The sequence below is a fragment of the Scylla paramamosain genome, chromosome 28, assembly GCF_035594125.1.
Source record: "Scylla paramamosain isolate STU-SP2022 chromosome 28, ASM3559412v1, whole genome shotgun sequence".
In the NCBI taxonomy this organism is placed as follows: Eukaryota; Metazoa; Arthropoda; class Malacostraca; order Decapoda; family Portunidae; genus Scylla; species Scylla paramamosain.
The window spans coordinates 19,494,750-19,512,250 of NC_087178.1; the positions used below are offsets into that span (position 1 = coordinate 19,494,750).

General features: G+C 35.9%; 1 protein-coding gene and 1 long non-coding RNA gene across 4 annotated transcripts in view; one reads left to right on the plus strand and one right to left on the minus strand.

Annotated features, from left to right (window-relative positions):
- The first annotated feature begins 174 nt into the window (after positions 1–174).
- On the plus strand, positions 175–15,621 carry LOC135115058 (valine--tRNA ligase-like). 2 transcript variants are annotated; one of them, XM_064031537.1, is made up of 21 exons: positions 175–404; positions 2,139–2,288; positions 2,453–2,577; positions 3,085–3,249; positions 3,901–4,102; positions 4,661–4,851; positions 5,744–5,966; positions 6,381–6,526; positions 6,984–7,197; positions 7,635–7,805; positions 8,079–8,200; positions 8,442–8,550; positions 8,755–8,902; positions 9,644–9,786; positions 10,465–10,776; positions 12,389–12,541; positions 12,855–13,061; positions 13,402–13,519; positions 14,023–14,189; positions 14,555–14,665; positions 15,081–15,621. In XM_064031537.1, exons 1-21 carry the CDS (start codon positions 177–179, stop codon positions 15,189–15,191), a joined length of 3,516 nt encoding a protein of 1,171 aa, XP_063887607.1. In that variant the 5' UTR covers positions 175–176; the 3' UTR covers positions 15,192–15,621. The 2 variants fall into 2 exon arrangements, with proteins under 2 accessions (XP_063887607.1, XP_063887608.1); XM_064031538.1 differs by lacking the exon at positions 10,465–10,776.
- A 1,088-nt stretch (positions 15,622–16,709) lies between these two features.
- The window catches only part of LOC135115059 (uncharacterized), a 7,807-nt gene continuing 7,015 nt past the window's right edge, over positions 16,710–17,501 (minus strand). For both annotated transcript variants that reach the window (XR_010275780.1, XR_010275781.1), the window contains exon 4: positions 16,710–17,501. This exon is cut by the window's right edge and continues 228 nt beyond it. This is a non-coding gene — a long non-coding RNA (uncharacterized LOC135115059).

The following is a 17,501-nucleotide window of genomic DNA, read 5'->3' on the forward strand; positions in this document are numbered from 1 at the left end:
ATAAATGTATAAAATAAAAACTCCATGTCCCAGTATCGTCTCATAAGCTTGAAAACTACTCTCATTAATTTAGATACATCACATTTTGTCACTGGTATGTATTAAAAAAGCATAAAGAATGATGCAACACCGGTCAGCATGTCAACATTTTGGTATGTGTTGATGTGGTGCTGATGATGACAATGAGTCCCGTCCATGTGTTGCCTGACAGGATGGCGGATACCGGCAGCGATACTCCTTCCTCTCAGCCGCCCCAGCAAACTACAGACAAACCCAAAACAGCCAAGCAGCTGGAAAAGGAAGCCAAGAAAGCGGCTAAACTAGCTAAATTCGCAGAGAAGCAGGCAAAGACTAGTGTAAAGAGCGGTGATGTTCAGCAGAAGAAACCCAAAGCAGTGGAGGAGGTAATGACAGATGTGTGGTGAAAGTTGTTTGCAATCGACGGGTGGTAGTTAGTTGACCAGTGATAAGTTAACTAATTGTTCATGTCACTCAGTGTGTTGTGTGGTATACGGACATTATCAGTTATTAGTTCTATCAGACCATATATTGCTGCTCCTTAGGGCCTTCTCCCTTAGTTGTGATCCTCTAAATCTTTCTAACCTTTTTGGCGTCGTTTAGGAAGTTGCAGCTTTCAGGTATGCAATCATTACCTTCCATTATGTAGGTGATGGGTTTTGTCCCATTTCGCCTCCCCTCCGTCCCCCCCCCCCAAACACACAAAAAAAGGGAGAGTTTCTTGATGGTCTTGGAAATTTGTGAGCCTGGTGTGGATTGATAGTTCTTTCATGGGAACACTCAGGGCTTCAACCTTAGTGTATCAAATTACTTTTAATCCAGCTTAAATGTAAAATTTTCGGAAAGCCTCAAGCCTTTAGTTGAAAGACAAGTATCTCATTCTATACATTTTGATGTGCTTTGAATTAACATAGTAATCATTTTGGTTAATTTTCAGTATACCCAACCAATTATTTTCTTGTGTCTTATGTTTTTTTATACATATTGTGAATCAATCGTTTATTTTTTTTTTTTACCTCTTTTCTGTCACAAATGTCTAGTTTTCAAGTTATGCCTACCCCTCATCCTAATGATCTCAGTGGGGCTTTGAGAAGTCTTGGTTTTTTGGGTCAAGGAGCATAATATCAAATAATGTGTGTTGTGGACGAGGTCGGAAATCAACAAAACCACATAAAAGAATCAATGAAAAGACATAAATTACACCTTTGGTGGTGGCAGCGATGACGACAGTGGCAGCTGCGAGTGTTGTTGTGTCATTGGTGAGCAGCATTGCCAGTGATTCGCTACATTTCTGGCTGTAGCTGACACTTTTAGTGAAAATTCCCAATTTTCTGTGAATTCCCCCATTGGCATAACTTTTACTGCTTACTGATAAGACAGCAATGCTTGCAGCCAGTGTTGCTGCCACCACTGCCAAAGGTGTAATTCATGTCTTTTATTTAATTTTCTGATGTGGTTTTGTTGGTTTCTGACCTCTTCTACAATGCACATTACTCAGTTTAATGCTCCCCCATCCAGAATGCCCAATCTCCCACAGGTCCCTCTAGATTACTGGGGATGAGGGGTAGGTATAACTTGAAGAGACATAACTTGAAAACTAGACATTTGTGATGGAAAAGAGGTAGGAAATTAATCAACTCACTACTTATATCACCTGAAAAACATAAGACACAATAGAAAATAATTTGTTGGGTGAAACTAAAATTTAACTACCATTAAAGTAGTTGTTGGTTACTGTGTGTAGTGACCAAAGAATCGGGCTGGTTAGAGGTGATCAGGGGTGCCACTTGCAGCGCCTTTCCTGAATCCTAGGAATTTGATGTAAAAATATTTAAGTTTTATATTTTATTATTTGGAATCCTTTGAACTTGATTAAAATGAATATGGATGAATCTTGATTTTCTAACATTCAGTTTCTACTGTATTTGTGTTTCTTATGAGTTATTACTTACTTATATTGAATTTTACTTGGTTTTGTTTACTTTTTTTTCTTGGATGGTACGGTATCTGATGTGCACAGGAAATGGCAGCATAATTTTTTGTGTTAATAAAAGGACAATTTATATTTCATAATATATAAATATTTGTGTGAAAAGATGTTAATTACATGCCTTTGACAGAAAAAAGTCATCACCTATGACATTCCAACACCTGTGGGTGAAAAGAAAGATGTGAATGTGGAGTTGCCAGCTCAGTACAGCCCCAGGTATGTGGAGGCTGCCTGGTATGATTGGTGGAAGAAGGAAGGATTCTTCAAGCCAGAATATGGAGTGAGTATAACAAGTCTGAAGTTTTCTATTTTGGGTCTTACATTTCCTTGGACGGTGTCATTTTTTCACTTACATTAAAAATATATTTGCAAAAATGAAAGAAATAGCTTGTATGTGCAGTATTGCTTCATCACATATTACATTTATAAAACTTGTATTTACAGAGAAACCTTAATGAAGACAATCCAAAAGGAAAGTTTGTTATGGTTATCCCTCCACCAAATGTGACTGGCACTTTGCATTTGGGCCATGCTCTTACCAACTCTGTGGAGGATGCCATATGCCGCTGGTGAGTATGTATCCTGAACAGTAAGAGACATAAAGGCAATAGTTAGGCTTTTTCTTTTAAATAGAAACATTTGACTCCATCCACACATTATCAACATTTAGGCATGAGAGTTTTGTAGTATTACCATAAATGTTCATGAATGACTGGCTCATTATTCTCAGTTAACAAATCTTAAATGTAATCCATTTTTCTTCCTTTTTAATATATGAATCCTTGACTGGGCAGTGATGACTCAGTTTTGCATTAATTCATTTAGTTTTGTCTGTTCACTTGTTGAGAATAGGAACCAAACTAATCAAGTGTTGTAACATAAACATGGCAGGAATTGAAGGTTAGCAGTCCTACCCCTTACATATGTGTGTAGTCCTGTGGCAGTGAGCCTTCAATCCATCCTGTATGAACTGGTGCAGATATCTATATTTTATAATGATTAAGTTTTGCCTTTATATGTAGTGTTTTGTTTATGTGAAAAAACAGAAAGTTGAAGGATCTGTTTTCTACTTCCAGGAATAGGATGAAAGGTCGTACAACACTGTGGGTTCCAGGGTGTGACCATGCTGGAATAGCTACACAAGTGGCTGTGGAGAAGAAGGTCAAGCGGGAGGAGGGAATTACTCGCCATGACCTTGGACGAGAAGAATTCATGAAGAGGGTCTGGCAGTGGAAAAATGAGTGAGTTTTGTTTTGTTAGAGAACTGTATAGTTTAAATGTTACTGATTATCTGTTGATTAGAAAATGAAATTATTGTATAATCCATGCACCCAGGTTTTGATATTGTTGCTATCAGGCAAAGTTAACTTTGACCATGTTGTGACAATATTGTAATTGAAAGTTTATAGTTTCTACTGTTTTTTTTTTACACAGTTATACTGTGTTTTTCATTGTAACATTTAAATTTATTTGTTTTTTATGATTTATCTATATTTTGGTTTTGAATTTTTTCCTGATGATAAGGCTGTCTGCAGTTTCCTGTGGGAAAGCCAGAATGTTAGGAATGGATATGATTTATAGAGTTGCAATATGAAGCTCTTGCAGCTTACACAAAGATTGGTTTTGTGGTTAAAACCTTCACATTTTGTATTATATAAATCAGTGATGTGATTAATCTATAACTTCAGTATTATTATTCTGTAATGAAACAGCTTCATGTTCCAGTTTTCATCATTCAGAAATATCCTATCACAACACCTCTATTACTACTTAAATCTGTTATATGTCATCTTGTTGATCTGTGCTGCATTAGTTTCATCATCTCTCACACACACACTATGTATTGACCATGAAGGAACATTTATCATAATTTTGTTGTCTTGTGTATCTAGGAAAGGTCACCGCATATACCACCAATTGGAAAAGATGGGCTCCTCTTTGGACTGGGACCGAACGTGTTTCACCATGGACCCTGGGCCACAGGAAGCTGTAAAGGAGGCCTTTGTCCGAATGCATGAAGATGGAACAATTTACAGATCAAACCGCCTTGTTAACTGGTCTTGTACACTGAAATCTGCTATTTCTGATATTGAGGTAAACCCTACAAGAACAGGTAGTAATGCTTTTTGTGAGGTGATCATCATTCATATCACCTTGCCAATGTTTTGTACATGTACAGCTGTGACAATCTGATTAGGCTGATTAAGTGATATATCTTGCACCCACAGTCCTGAGACTCTGTAAATGATTTTGCAATTGCTCAAAAGAGTCATGTCATTTTGTATTGAATGTTTTAAACAAAAGAAAGTATCTGGAAACTACCTTCATACTGCATCCCTTTATTCTTCATGGTATTTGCAGAATTCTTAATATAAAGCAGTTCATTAATTCCTATATTAATTTCTATTGAGTGTATAGATACTAAATGCAAAGCACTTTGTGGCCTTATTATTGCTCCTGTAATTAGCATAACTCTCTCTTAATAAGAATAAACAGCTAAATATAAAATCAAGGAAAGTTGTTGGTTTAATCCTTTATTCCTCAGTCTTAACTTAGAACACAGCCTGATAATGTATTGTTGATTTCTTTGGGGGAAAGAATAATTTAAAATGTTCCTAGTATTAAAGTCATTGTCCCATTTTGCACCAACAGGTCGAGAAGAAGGAGCTGGCTGGCCGGACAGAGCTTCCAGTACCAGGCTATGCTGAGAAAGTTGAATTTGGAGTGCTGGTTAACTTTGCATATCAAGTGGAAGGCTCTGAAGACCGGGTGGTTGTGGCCACTACCCGTATTGAAACCATGCTTGGTGATACTGCTGTTGCCGTTAATCCCAAGGATGAAAGGTAAAGGAAGTCTGAGGGATTCTTGGGATTTCTGTGAATATGAGGACATGTGGTATATATTTGTAATTTCTTGTAATTTGTGCTTAAAGTTGTGCTTGTTTCAGTTTCATTCTTTTCTTAAGGAAAGCAAATATTCAAGGCAAACATTTGTAGCTCACTGTCTTTCAATCTTTTTCCTCACTTTACAGCTTGCAATGAACACAAAAAGTGCATTCTTAGTCCTGTATCTCTATGGTGGTGGTAGTTACTTACCTAGGTATAGTTGCACTGCAAATTGTAAGGTATCACAGGATGGTGGGCAGCAGGGTCATCACATTCTTTCCATCTGGCTTGCTCATCTGCTAGTGTGGCATTTTCAGTCTCATGTAGGGAAGACCCACACATGAGCTTGATAACTGTTTAGGACTGAGTTTTGCTCTAAATTTGGTACCATTGATATGTATTCCCTTTCGTGTAAGGCATGAGATAAATTTTTGAGTATGCTAAGCTGAGAGAGAGAGAGAGAGAGAGAGAGAGAGAGAGAGAGAGAGAAAATCCCAGCAAGGACATTTGAGTATACTAGGAAATAATTAGCATTTTTTTTTTTGGTCATTCTGAAATGAAATACTGATTGTAATTTAATAGTTAATGTTGGCTATTGCCATTGTTTATTGTTGATAAGTAGTATGTTTTCAGTCATAATTACTTTAAATAGCGTTGCTAAAAGTAGAAAATTTCTCTGAAAAGAATAGTACCTATATATCAGCCTTGAACATACTGTAATACCACAGTGTGGTTAGTGTTTTTGGCATTACGAATCCCATTGAGTTGAAATTTTCTGAACATGTGGAGCTTTTCAACATTCAAGATGAACTGATTTTAATGACCATTTATTTGCCTTGTGGGGAGACAGGTACAAACATCTTCATGGCAAAACTCTTGTGCATCCATTCACTGATCGCCGGCTGCCAGTGCTTCAAGATGACTTTGTAGAGATGGACTTTGGTACTGGTGCTGTCAAGATCACACCTGCACATGATCCCAATGATTATGAAGTTGGCAAACGACACAACCTTCCTTTCCTCAACATTTTCACAGATGATGGCCACATAGTGGAAGGTTATCAGCAGTTCACAGTGAGTTTATAAATATATCTAAGTTAAGTGTAATGGATGATTCTGGAATATCAAAAAGTTTAACTATACAGTATTTTCATAAAAAGGAGGCAACTAGTATTTGACATGGATACAAAGAAAGCATTTTGGCATCATTCATTGGCTGAACATTGCAGGATTATGATGTGGGAAGATATTCTCCCTGCCTGCTTCTCCAGCTTTGGATTATCCATTTGGCTGTTCTTTTTGGGGATTGGCACCTCAGTGTTTCATCCAACAGTGAACAAATTTGATGGTTAGCCTTTAAAAACTTGTGTTGTTGGAAAAGTAGGAATTATTTCAGTGTGTCTCTGAGTTTCTTACATTTTTTTATCATCCTGGTTCAGATTATGTATATGAGAAGAAAATTCATGAATTCTCTATGTACTTTTCCAGGGAATGAAGAGGTTTGAAGCTCGTCGTGCTGTACTAGAAGCTCTCAAGGAGAAGGGCCTCTATGTGGAGACTAAAGATAACCCAATGGTAGTGCCTATTTGCTCTCGCTCCAAGGATGTCATTGAGCCCATGATAAAGCCCCAATGGTGAGTATTAAGAGCTTTGTAGCAGAAATTGTGGCCCAAGATTTTATATTTTGTTTACTCTATGATCTTTTGGTTTGCTATATGTCTTCAGTTTGCCTGTAATAAGAATTCACAGATGCTTTTAGTAATTCTTAACAAGGAAAATATTTTTGATACCTTTTCTTTTTACAGTTCATATACAGATACATTTGCCAGCTGATTTGTGAGAGTTACTGTGTATAGTGGCACTTGGATAGCAATATGCATTTTGATAGGAATGGTAATGACTGGTTTGGAGACACTGAAAACAGTTACATCCTCATCTGTGTGTAAGTGCGTACTTCTTTGTCATGCTTTTTTCAAATGTCCCATTTGTATAGTGGATAAAAATGTTTTTTTGCATCTGATAGAAAGATTGTGTACCCATTGTGCTAATTTAAGTCTCCAGATAAGAACCCTTCTTCTATGTCTATTACAGGTATGTCAAGTGTGGTGCCATGGCTCAGAAGGCTGTGGAAGCTGTCAAGTCAGGTGAATTAGAAATTATTCCTAAAATGCATGAAAAGACCTGGTACCATTGGATGGAAGAGATCAGAGATTGGTGCATATCTAGGCAGCTGTGGTGGGGTCACCAAATTCCAGCGTACTTTGTAACCTTTGATCCATCCGTCCCACAGCAAAAACAACAAGATGTAAGTTTTGAACATCTTTTATCCATATTTATTTATTTATATGTAAATCATTATCAATATGTACCTCAAAGTTGCATGTCTTTTTTAAATAAACATTGATGAATTACATTGAAATTAATAAATAAAAGGGTTTTGTAAATGCTTTGCAAAAATGTATTTTTGAAATATAAGGTGATTTGTGAAATATTGATTTACCAAATTGCCTATTCATTGAATGAGTCAGTGGAGTCTTCTATCTCAAATGCAAATAATTTCTTATATGTATAGTATACAATGGAAATTTAGGACCACCTCTTAAATTCCTGTTTTATTTAAGGGAGCTTTATAGAATAAAGCAAGAAACAGTTTGCAAACCAAAAGGTTTCTTTTGTCTGTCATTATTGTTGTATAATCTGCATTTTTATTAATCTATTTGGTATTGCTCATACCTTACTCAGAATGATGAGTACTGGGTGAGTGGAAGGACAGAAGAAGAGGCAAGGCAAAAGGCTGCCTCCAAATTCAATGTTTCACCAGACAAGATAAAGTTGCAGCAAGACCCAGATGTTCTTGACACATGGTTCAGCTCAGGTCTCTTCCCATTTGAAGTCATGGGCTGGCCCAAGGAGGTTGGTTAGCCACAGTTGAAGCTCTTACCATTTGTCATGAAAACTAATATTTGCCATGTATATGACATACTTCATGTTATATAATACATGTATAGTTGACATGCCTTCCGTACCTAAAATGTGTTCATATGTACATTCACATTCACAAACATAATTACAAGCATTTCCTTATTTAGCACTTGATTTGGGTAATTTTCTGGGATCAGGTATTTAAAGTACATGTAGATGTGTCAAGTTATGCTCACATGGGTACATAACTTATTTTCTTTTCAGACTAAAGACATGGAGTTGTTCTATCCCAACACTCTTCTGGAGACTGGGCATGACATTCTTTTCTTCTGGGTAGCAAGAATGGTTTTCTTTGGCCAACACATTCTTGGAAAGCTGCCATTCAAGTAAGGTTTAGTAGTTAATTATCATAATGGCTTGAAATGATTTACAGTGAAAATATTTTGGTGGGGAGCATAGAATTTTGCTTATTCCATTGTGTTGCTCAGTGTTTTAAGGAGTTATTCATAAACTTGTAAACATGGTGAGTAGACAGGCTTTGCAGGCTTATTGTTAGGCTGCAATAAGAAGTTACTATAGTCCACAACTCTTTGATGTTTGGAAATTTAACAGATTTGTTTCCCACAGGCAAGTGTATCTGCATGCCATGGTACGAGATGCTCATGGCCGCAAGATGAGCAAATCCCTTGGCAACGTTATTGATCCCATGGATGTAATTTATGGAATAAGTCTCCAGGTATAATTAAGCATGTATTTGAGTATCAGAAGTATTATATGCAATAACTAAATTATTTAAAGGTTCCAGAATTAGTTGTGTGATGACACTTTGATGTAGCATTTTGTTTTGTGATAAAAAACAATGAAATATTGATACAAAATGTGCAGTTACTTACTTTTGCATGATATATACTGCTTATACCAGACTATTTATATTTCATAGGATCTTCACAAGCAGCTTGATGAAAACAGCAACTTGGATCCAAAAGAAATAACCAAAGCCAAGGAAGGACAGAAGTGTGACTATCCTCAGGGCATTCCTGAGTGTGGCACAGATGCTCTTCGCTTTGCCCTCTGTGCTTATACACAAGGTTAGAGGCATTGCTATGGCCTTGCTTAGATTTTACCTAGGACTTATTCTTCTATTTATTTTAATCTTGGTCTTGCACTTAGAAAATAGCTTAGAACGTTTAACAATTTGTATGTCTTCTTATAATCTAACAAAGTTCTTATGTGTATATTTGTACATCTTTGATTATACATATAGTTTTTAGATGTATCTTCCTGTCCTTGCAATTCCCTGTCAAACCTTCTGGTATTCTCTTTTCATCCATCTTCATCTGGTCTCTCTGATATTCCATCTAAGATTTATTTGATTGATTCTTTATCAATTTATCAACACTAGCCATATAGCCACTTCCTCTTTGTGGTTAGTAAAAGTAATAAATTTGTACAGGGAAGACTTAGTGTGTTTAGTGATGATTATATATTGATCTGTAGGGTGACAGACCATCATGTGGTGTCTTGGGAAAGTTTGGGATGGCATTGAAAATATTCATGAGTAAAATAGATATTGTGTGACAAGAAGGCCTTTTGTTAAATGGGAAGACAGTGTTAGAATGGCTGAGGGTAAAAGAGGAAAGGAAAGTGAGGTAACCAGGAGTAGAATGAGGTGTATAAATCAAATTCATTGGAAGGATTTCTTCCTACAAAGTAAATGCTTTAAGTTATTTTCTTTCTTTTGCAGTATACTTTCTTCATTTGAAAATATATATGCATGTGTTGATTCAGAAATTTGTTTTCTTCATTGGTATGATCTTCTCTCTTTGCAGGAAGAGACATAAATCTGGATGTTTTGCGGGTCAATGGTTACAGGAACTTCTGCAATAAGTTGTGGAATGCAACTAAGTTTGCCATGATGAATATTGGCAAAGGCTTTAAGCCTTACAGCTCTCTCACAGAACTGCAGCAAAAGGTGAGTGGGTAATGCTTTTGTTTACATGTGTATTTTAATGAAAGTAATTTAGTCAATTTCTGTATGATAGATTTTTTACTCAGATGGTGGAATAGTCGACTACTATGAAAATAATTTCATATATTTGCTTTGAAAAAGTTAAATATAGTGAGCTTAATTCCATATTTTATGCATAAGTCCTCGATATATCAAACTAAATGGGAGAAAGCTGAGGTCAGTGAAACTTGAAATTTGAGTCCACACACGTATACATGGGAATTCAAATATGTGATGGACTATAAATTAAAACTAGCATCTGCACATTACTCCATTGTCTTTGACAGCAAATATAATTCCTGATGGAAAACATTTAACAAAGTGGAGAGGCAAGAGGTTTGGGAGTGATGGCATGTATGTACATGAGGGAGATAATCAAATTGTGGGTTTTAGTGTGAGGCTTGTTCTCTATGGTGACATTCATTCCATGCTGCTTGTGTCACTATCTGCTAGTGATGCTTGGATTGGTGGCATGATGTGGTCATTATTCTTTCTGCATTAATCACATCTTACTCAGTAAATTAACAAATCTGTTTGGTCAGCTCTAAAATGAATTTTGATATATCGAGGTTCAGTACATTAAGAGTTTATTGTATGTGAAGTTATGATTTTGTATCAATAACAGTTTATGTTGTTGAATAGGTACAACAAGCGAGATCAGAATGCAAAAATGAGCACTCCAGGTCGTCTTCATCCTGTAAACAGAGTAATGATATAGGAGAATTATCTGTGCTAAATGAAACACTGGAACAGTACAGCTATGTTGGAGGATATACTCCAACAAAAGCTGACCTTTCTGTCATGAAACGTATAGTAGAAGCAGATGTATCACTTTCAAAATATCCACATGTGTTGCGTTGGTACTGCCACATGTCCAGCTTTTCTGAAGCAGAAAGAAGGTCTCTTCCTGAGGCTAAAGGCAGCTTACAAGCTCCCAGCTTGAAATCCAGTGAGGTAAGGCTTATATCCATTTGCCTGCCTAGCTTGACTTTTATTCTGAGAATGTGGGTCATGCAACATTTATGTAGTGATAATCATTATTGATATGTGATACACCACTATATGTGTTTGTATTTTTGTATATCATATAGGCAAGAAATTCTGCTTCTGTGCTTTTTTACTGTCCATTTCATTTATTTTTTTTTATTTTTTAATTAACTGAAGACTACTGACAATGATTTATGATTTATTGTGTTGTTCATTTAACCACCTGTCATTTGGGCTTGTTGTGACACATTTATCACAATGTATTTACCTGCCCTGTGTGTGTGAAGTGATTGGCAGCTATCCTGTAGAACCCTATCACAGCCATCCCTATGAGGGCAGTTCTTTGGAACAGACATCAAATTTAGATAACAGACAGATGGATAGATAGGTAGACATAGCCTAATATGATCTTATTTACTCTTGACACCTATTGCTTGGACTCTCAAGGGGATGGCTACAACAGAAGTCTATTTATCCAAGTCCATAGCATTCCACTAATGCATACTCCATTCCCACAATCTTCTGTTCCCCCTCACTCAGGTATTCTAAACTCTTCTCCCATTATGTAAATATTCATCTCACATCCACATATACTCCATCTTTATCTTATCCTTGTCATCTCATTTTCTTATTTCTCTATAGATGACCAAACCATGTAAAGTTGATGCATTTTGACCATGTCTTCCACTCTACACAGTTCATTCCCACACCTTTAATACGATTTCAGATTTTTCCTACACTTTCATTGCCTTCACTATCCATTCTGTTCACACTACTAATGTCTCTCAAGTAATATTTGAGATTTAGAATTCAGGCAGTGAAGATGATGGTATCTCCAATGCCTGAATGCTAAATCTTTGATTTACTTTCCAAACCTATGTCTTGCATGCATGCCAGTATTTGCAAAATCTGTTGAGCTGTTAAGTAGTACCTTTATCCCTTGCTGTCTGTCATATCTTTAACATAAGCTCCAAAGATCTTACCACTGTCCTCTATTGTAATGATTTCCTTGTATTTTTCTCATCGTACTTGAGTATTTGTGCAGGATTGTACTAAGGTATTTAAATTTATGTCTTGTCCATTATATTTTAAATGAATTCAGTTTCAGATCTCTTGCTTTCTGTTCTCATTTCATACATATGTTTTTCCTTCTCAAAAACTACATTTTCAGAAATGTATATAAATGTATGTAAGTAAAGTGCATCATTCCTTCTCCAAATTTTTTTGTTTCTGAGGAATTTGTGCACAGATCTGCAAAGGATGGATTTCCAAATTCATGATGCTTTTAATAACATTTTATTATATATTCTTTTCCTTTAAACTTTGTTTAACATTGCATAATAAAATGATTTATTCCAATGCTATAATATTGATACAAGATGGTCATCTAGATGTTGTACCTTAACTGTTATGCATCTACAGTATTTAGGATATTATTTGAATAATTGATTGATTAATAGCAGTCATCTACTGTGCTTGATGTTGAGTGTTATTATAATCTGTAGGACAACTTTTGATCATTTGAAGGATGAAATCTAGATTCTAAGAAGTAATTTATCTAAAATATTTATAATTGCAGAAAGCAACCCTGAGCATGGTAGACAGGTGGATGTTGGGGCAGCTTGCTGTTGCTGTGCAGGAGTGTAATGCTGCCTTTGAGGAATTCAATTTCCCAAGAGCCACCACAGCACTGTATAATTTGTGGTGGTACCAAATATGTGATGTTTATCTGGTGAGCACATTACCTTTATTTATGTTCCATATACGCATCATATATCATTGTCTTGATGACTGTATGAAAAGACAAGCCTTGATATCTAATCCAATTTGGCTGCAGAAATAAGATAATTGTAGTAAGCCAGGGAGTGACAGGATTGCCTTGAGTGCTGACTGTGAAAAGTGACTATTACTATTTTGTTAGGAGCTAAAGTTGTTTTAGAAAGGTAACTGGAAACAGTTATGTAAGTAATTAAAAGACAAAGAAGTGCAGAAACAAGAGGTAATATATCATGACTTGATTGCCTTAAAAGTTTTGAACATTTCAGGAATGCTTAAAACCAGTGATGTACTCCAATGATGAGGAAGCCAAGAACTTGAGTCGTAATGTGCTCTACACAGCGTTGTATGTTGGTCTGGCCCTTATCTCACCCTTCATGCCTTTCTTGTCTGAGGAGCTGTTTCAGCGCCTTCCTCCACGTACACCCAGCCAGCCTGCATCTTTGTGTGTAACAGCATACCCAGAGCCTCAGGAGGTGTGTTTCAGGGATGACTATGGTTTTGTTAGTTTTATCCACAAAATTAATTTAATGTTGCTGTAAAAATAGTCCATGAAACATGAGGTTGAGAATATTTGATGCATTGTCTTCATATTTCATGTAGGAAGATATGCAAACATTTGCAAAAAGGGGATGTGTGTGCAAGCAAATTGTGCAGCAGTTAAAATATACATGATGTTATAAGTAGTAAAGGATTCTTTCAAGATGTGGTATCAAATTTCTTTCATATTAGATTACTGCTTTCTGCTTCCTCTTGGGTGGGTCTCTACTTGTTCAGGGGATGGTTACTTATGTAGTTTGTTTTCTTTTTCGACAGTTTGATATATTTTATGATGAAGAAGTAGAGGAAAAATTCAAATTTGGACAGAAAGTCATTGGTGAGGTTCGCTCTGCAAAAGCAAAGTATGACATCCCCAACAAAACAAAGGTTGAAGGTGAGTAACTGATTTCATTGTACTCTTTTTTTCAGAATGATGCATGAAGTCATAAGTGTTGGAATACATGTTTTAGCAAGTTTTGTGCACTAATTGTTTTATAAACTGGAAGCTCTGCCTTGTCTTTTTTCCAGGGAAGGTATCCCAGATGTCTTATCTTAATCTGTGTTTCATAATATGGTGGTAGCATTCTTCCATCCTGGCTGCAAAGTGTAGTCAGACTAACCCCCTACCTTTAAGGAAGAACTTAACCTGGTATATAAAAACAGAGATAGTTTTCCCTAAAGTTTAGCCTTGCTTTTTTCATGCTATAGCTTCTTTTTACCTTATAGAGAACAGATACAAATATTTCTTGCCATAATTCTTCTTCACTCAGTAATCCAACTGTACCAGTTCTCCTGTATGTGTTTGTGTGGTTCTACAGAAATGGATAGCTAGTATCCCAGGTGCCCTGTGTGTGTGTGTGTAATAAGAATAAAAAAAATAATTGTTTTCTTTTATAGTGGTCCTTCAATCAGAAAGTGCTGACAAGAGAACTACTTTGGAGTTACTTAGCCAAGACATTGCCACACTGACAGTTGCTTCTGAAGTGAAAGTGTCCACCAACAAGCCTAAAGGGTCGGTTCCAACACCCATTTCAGCTGATACAGTTGCATGGATGAAGTTACAGGTCAGTCATGTGTTGAAGAAACTTTTGTGCTATGATAGATTGTTTCTAGTTTAGGACAACCATTTTGTAGGTTTCTAATACCTATTTGTTATTCTTTATATACTGAAATTTTTAATAATTTTACTTGCACTCCTTTTGGGAATCTTAATTTTTGAGCTGTTTAATTGCAAGTCTTCCTCTCATCATTATTTCTTTGTGGATGTTCACATTCCAGGCATCTTTATTAACACATCATAAATATTTGATCCTCCAGACCTTACCAGCTGTCTTAGCATGTTGCATCTCTTTAGCCTGTAAAATACATTACCTATTTGCACCCAGTTTCCATGCCTTAAATAAAATAAATGTTGAATTATATTTTACAGGGTCTGGTCAACCTTGGCAAATGTAAAGAGAAAATACAGCAAAAGATGAAGAGTGCTGATGAGAAACTGAAAACTTTGTTGAATGACATGTCAAAACCAAGTTATGATAAGGTGGGTGACAGATCAGTATTGCAGTTGGAGTTATAAGAGCACAGAAAATTGTTCTGTCAAGTTTCATAAGATAATCTGGGTTGCATATTATATTGTTCATAATGTTTAATATCCCTTCACAAACTGGTGTCATATTTATAAAATCAACCTAGTGTGTGTATATATATATATATATATATATATATATATATATATATATATATATATATATATATATATATATATATATATATATATATATATATATATATATATATATATATATATATATATATATATGTTTTGTTTTATAGTTCCTTTCAATATATCTTTTATACTTTTCATTTTATTCATCTAACTTGTCTATGTATCAAAATTTTCGACCACATTCCTTTGCATTACCCAATGTAATTTCACTATCTCTTGCACCCTGCAGGTGCCTGAGGCCGTGCGCTCTCGCAATGATGAGAAAAAGCTAGAGCTGGAAGCAGAGTTGGAGCAGACCCGTGATGCTATTATGAAGCTGGAGGCAATGGAGACCGAGTAGAGGTAGGCCAGTCACACAAAGAAGCTGCATAGTTGGTGGCCAGTGGTGTGAAGAAGCATCTCTAAACTTTTAATTTATATGATTGTATCCTTCAGGTTTTAATAATGATATGGGTTTATAAATAAACTTTGTATGACTAGTGCTGTTGTAATATAATTTGATCACTGAGATGTAAAGCTATATTTAATACAGCAATAATTGAGAAAAGATTATATGATTGTTCATAAAGGATATGTGAATATGTGCACACGGGTGGACATGCACATGCATATATTTTTCTTACTGCCATCTAAGCCAATGAAATGTTTTAAAACTTAGTGCATTCATAATTTTTTTTTTCATATCTACTCCAAGGTTATCACAAAGTAGTGGAAGCTAAATGTGGAAATAATTTCTTCATTTTATATGAAAATAAATGTTCCAACAATTCCATGAAGTTTTACAAGCTAATAACTTGTAAGTGTGGTAAGTGTAAGTCAGACAAAGTTGGCAGGCTTTAGAACTTTGTGGGATGTTTTCAGTTCATGATAAAATGTGCCCATAAAGATTGTATGCTTAAAAGAATCCTGCATGTTGCAAGGCAGCATGACACATTACTGACCACAGCTAATGCACCAGATGATCATATAAAGATGGGTCATCTCAACAATGCAGAAGTACTACATAACACAAGTTGTAAATCCTGTCGGTGGTTCTCTCAGTGCTCCAGGATGGGCTTCCTTCCAACTGACCTGTTCTCATACATTTCCTGATGCCTGCCACCACATTGTCCCTTGTGTAAAGGCACACTTATATTAAGCTCATCCTGCTTCAAGTGGCAAATTTTGCAGCAAAACTGTATAAGTATGGGATTTTGACTACAGTGATATTATATGGTGCAGGAAAGAGTCAACTTCCTGAACATGGTGGTAAAAGATAGATAGGCAACATTTCTAAGAGGAATCATTATATGGGTAGACAGATTTTTTTATTGAAAGTGTAAGTTAACTTTTATTATGAAAATAACAAGTAACCAATGTTTATTACATACAACAGTACATAAGAAAAAAAATGTGTTTGGTAAGTGAATATAAAATAAAAAGTTGAGGAAATTCTTGTGGGAATGATTGTAATTGTGTATGTGTGGCACTCTTTCTCCACTGCTGCCCTTCACAGGAGATGTCGGACCAGAAATGTTGTTTTGTTGTGTTCTAAGCAAATTCTCCCTGAACTGCACTGAAGTTTTCTGTTTATCTTCTCTTATCTTTTATATTATTTATTTTATTATTATTATTATTATTATTATTATTATTATTATTATTATTATTATTATTATTATTATCTATTTATTTATATATCTTGTCTTTATTATTATTTCTTTTAAGTAAATACAATCTGTCTACAGCTATGATTCCTCCACAAGGGGGCACAGGTCTGCATGCACACCTTTGCACTTCAATGTTTCAGCCTCTAGGGCTCTAGGGGAGAGAGGACTGATCCTTACAGCACCACACTACAGAAGGGTCATTTAGACAAAAATTTGACAGTCTTCAAAAGAGGGTTTAATAGTACAGGTTGTTGTTCTTTGCTCCATAACAAGACTCATTTCCTTTCTCACACCTGACCCAAATGTGAGAGAACCTTCTGTGAGACCCTCAAAGCCATGTCTTCACTCATTTGTCATATGCATCCACTTGTCTAATGCTCTCATAACCGTATCCTTTCATACATTAGTCATTTTCATTATCTTTATACTTGTCATATCAGACCCATTAATCTTCACCAATTACTCTTCTTTCATGTCCCCCCCCTTGCCTACGTCATCATAACCTTTCACTTCTGCTTGATCAGCCAGTTCTCTTCCATTAGCAGTTCTCCTTTACACACTTCCACTCCCCACAATCCATACATATCACTATTTAATCCATGCTGATCAAACACCTCTTCTCCATTGCATGTAGTCTTACCATCGCTCCTCCAGTGATGGCACTGTCATCATTTACCTTCAGGCCAACATCAACAAATAATCATTATATTTTGACCATAGGTAATATGTGCATGGTTCATAGTATACTGGACGATGCACACCATGATGATTTCAAAACACACAAATTGGTATTATAAGTCTAATATGGTATACTGCACCAAGCACTCCTGGCTAGGTTACTGTGATGCATTGCTGTGGTGTTGAACTAACACTGAATGTAATTTTAACTGTAGACTACACTTAGAGGCAAATTCAACGATAGAAGGCTTCATATTAATTTCAGGCATCTCTGTTGTGTACTTGAAACTGCAGGTTTAAGCAAGCCAGTGAAGCTAAACACTGGT

Bases quoted from the DNA above. Each gene is read 5' to 3' on its own strand.
- LOC135115058 (XM_064031537.1), top strand. From the start codon at position 177: ATGACAATGAGTCCCGTCCATGTGTTGCCTGACAGGATGGCGGATACC. The intron at 9,787-10,464 runs GTGAGTGGGTAA...GTTGTTGAATAG, and splicing joins TCACAGAACTGCAGCAAAAG to GTACAACAAGCGAGATCAGA. The intron at 14,190-14,554 runs GTCAGTCATGTG...TATATTTTACAG, and splicing joins TTGCATGGATGAAGTTACAG to GGTCTGGTCAACCTTGGCAA.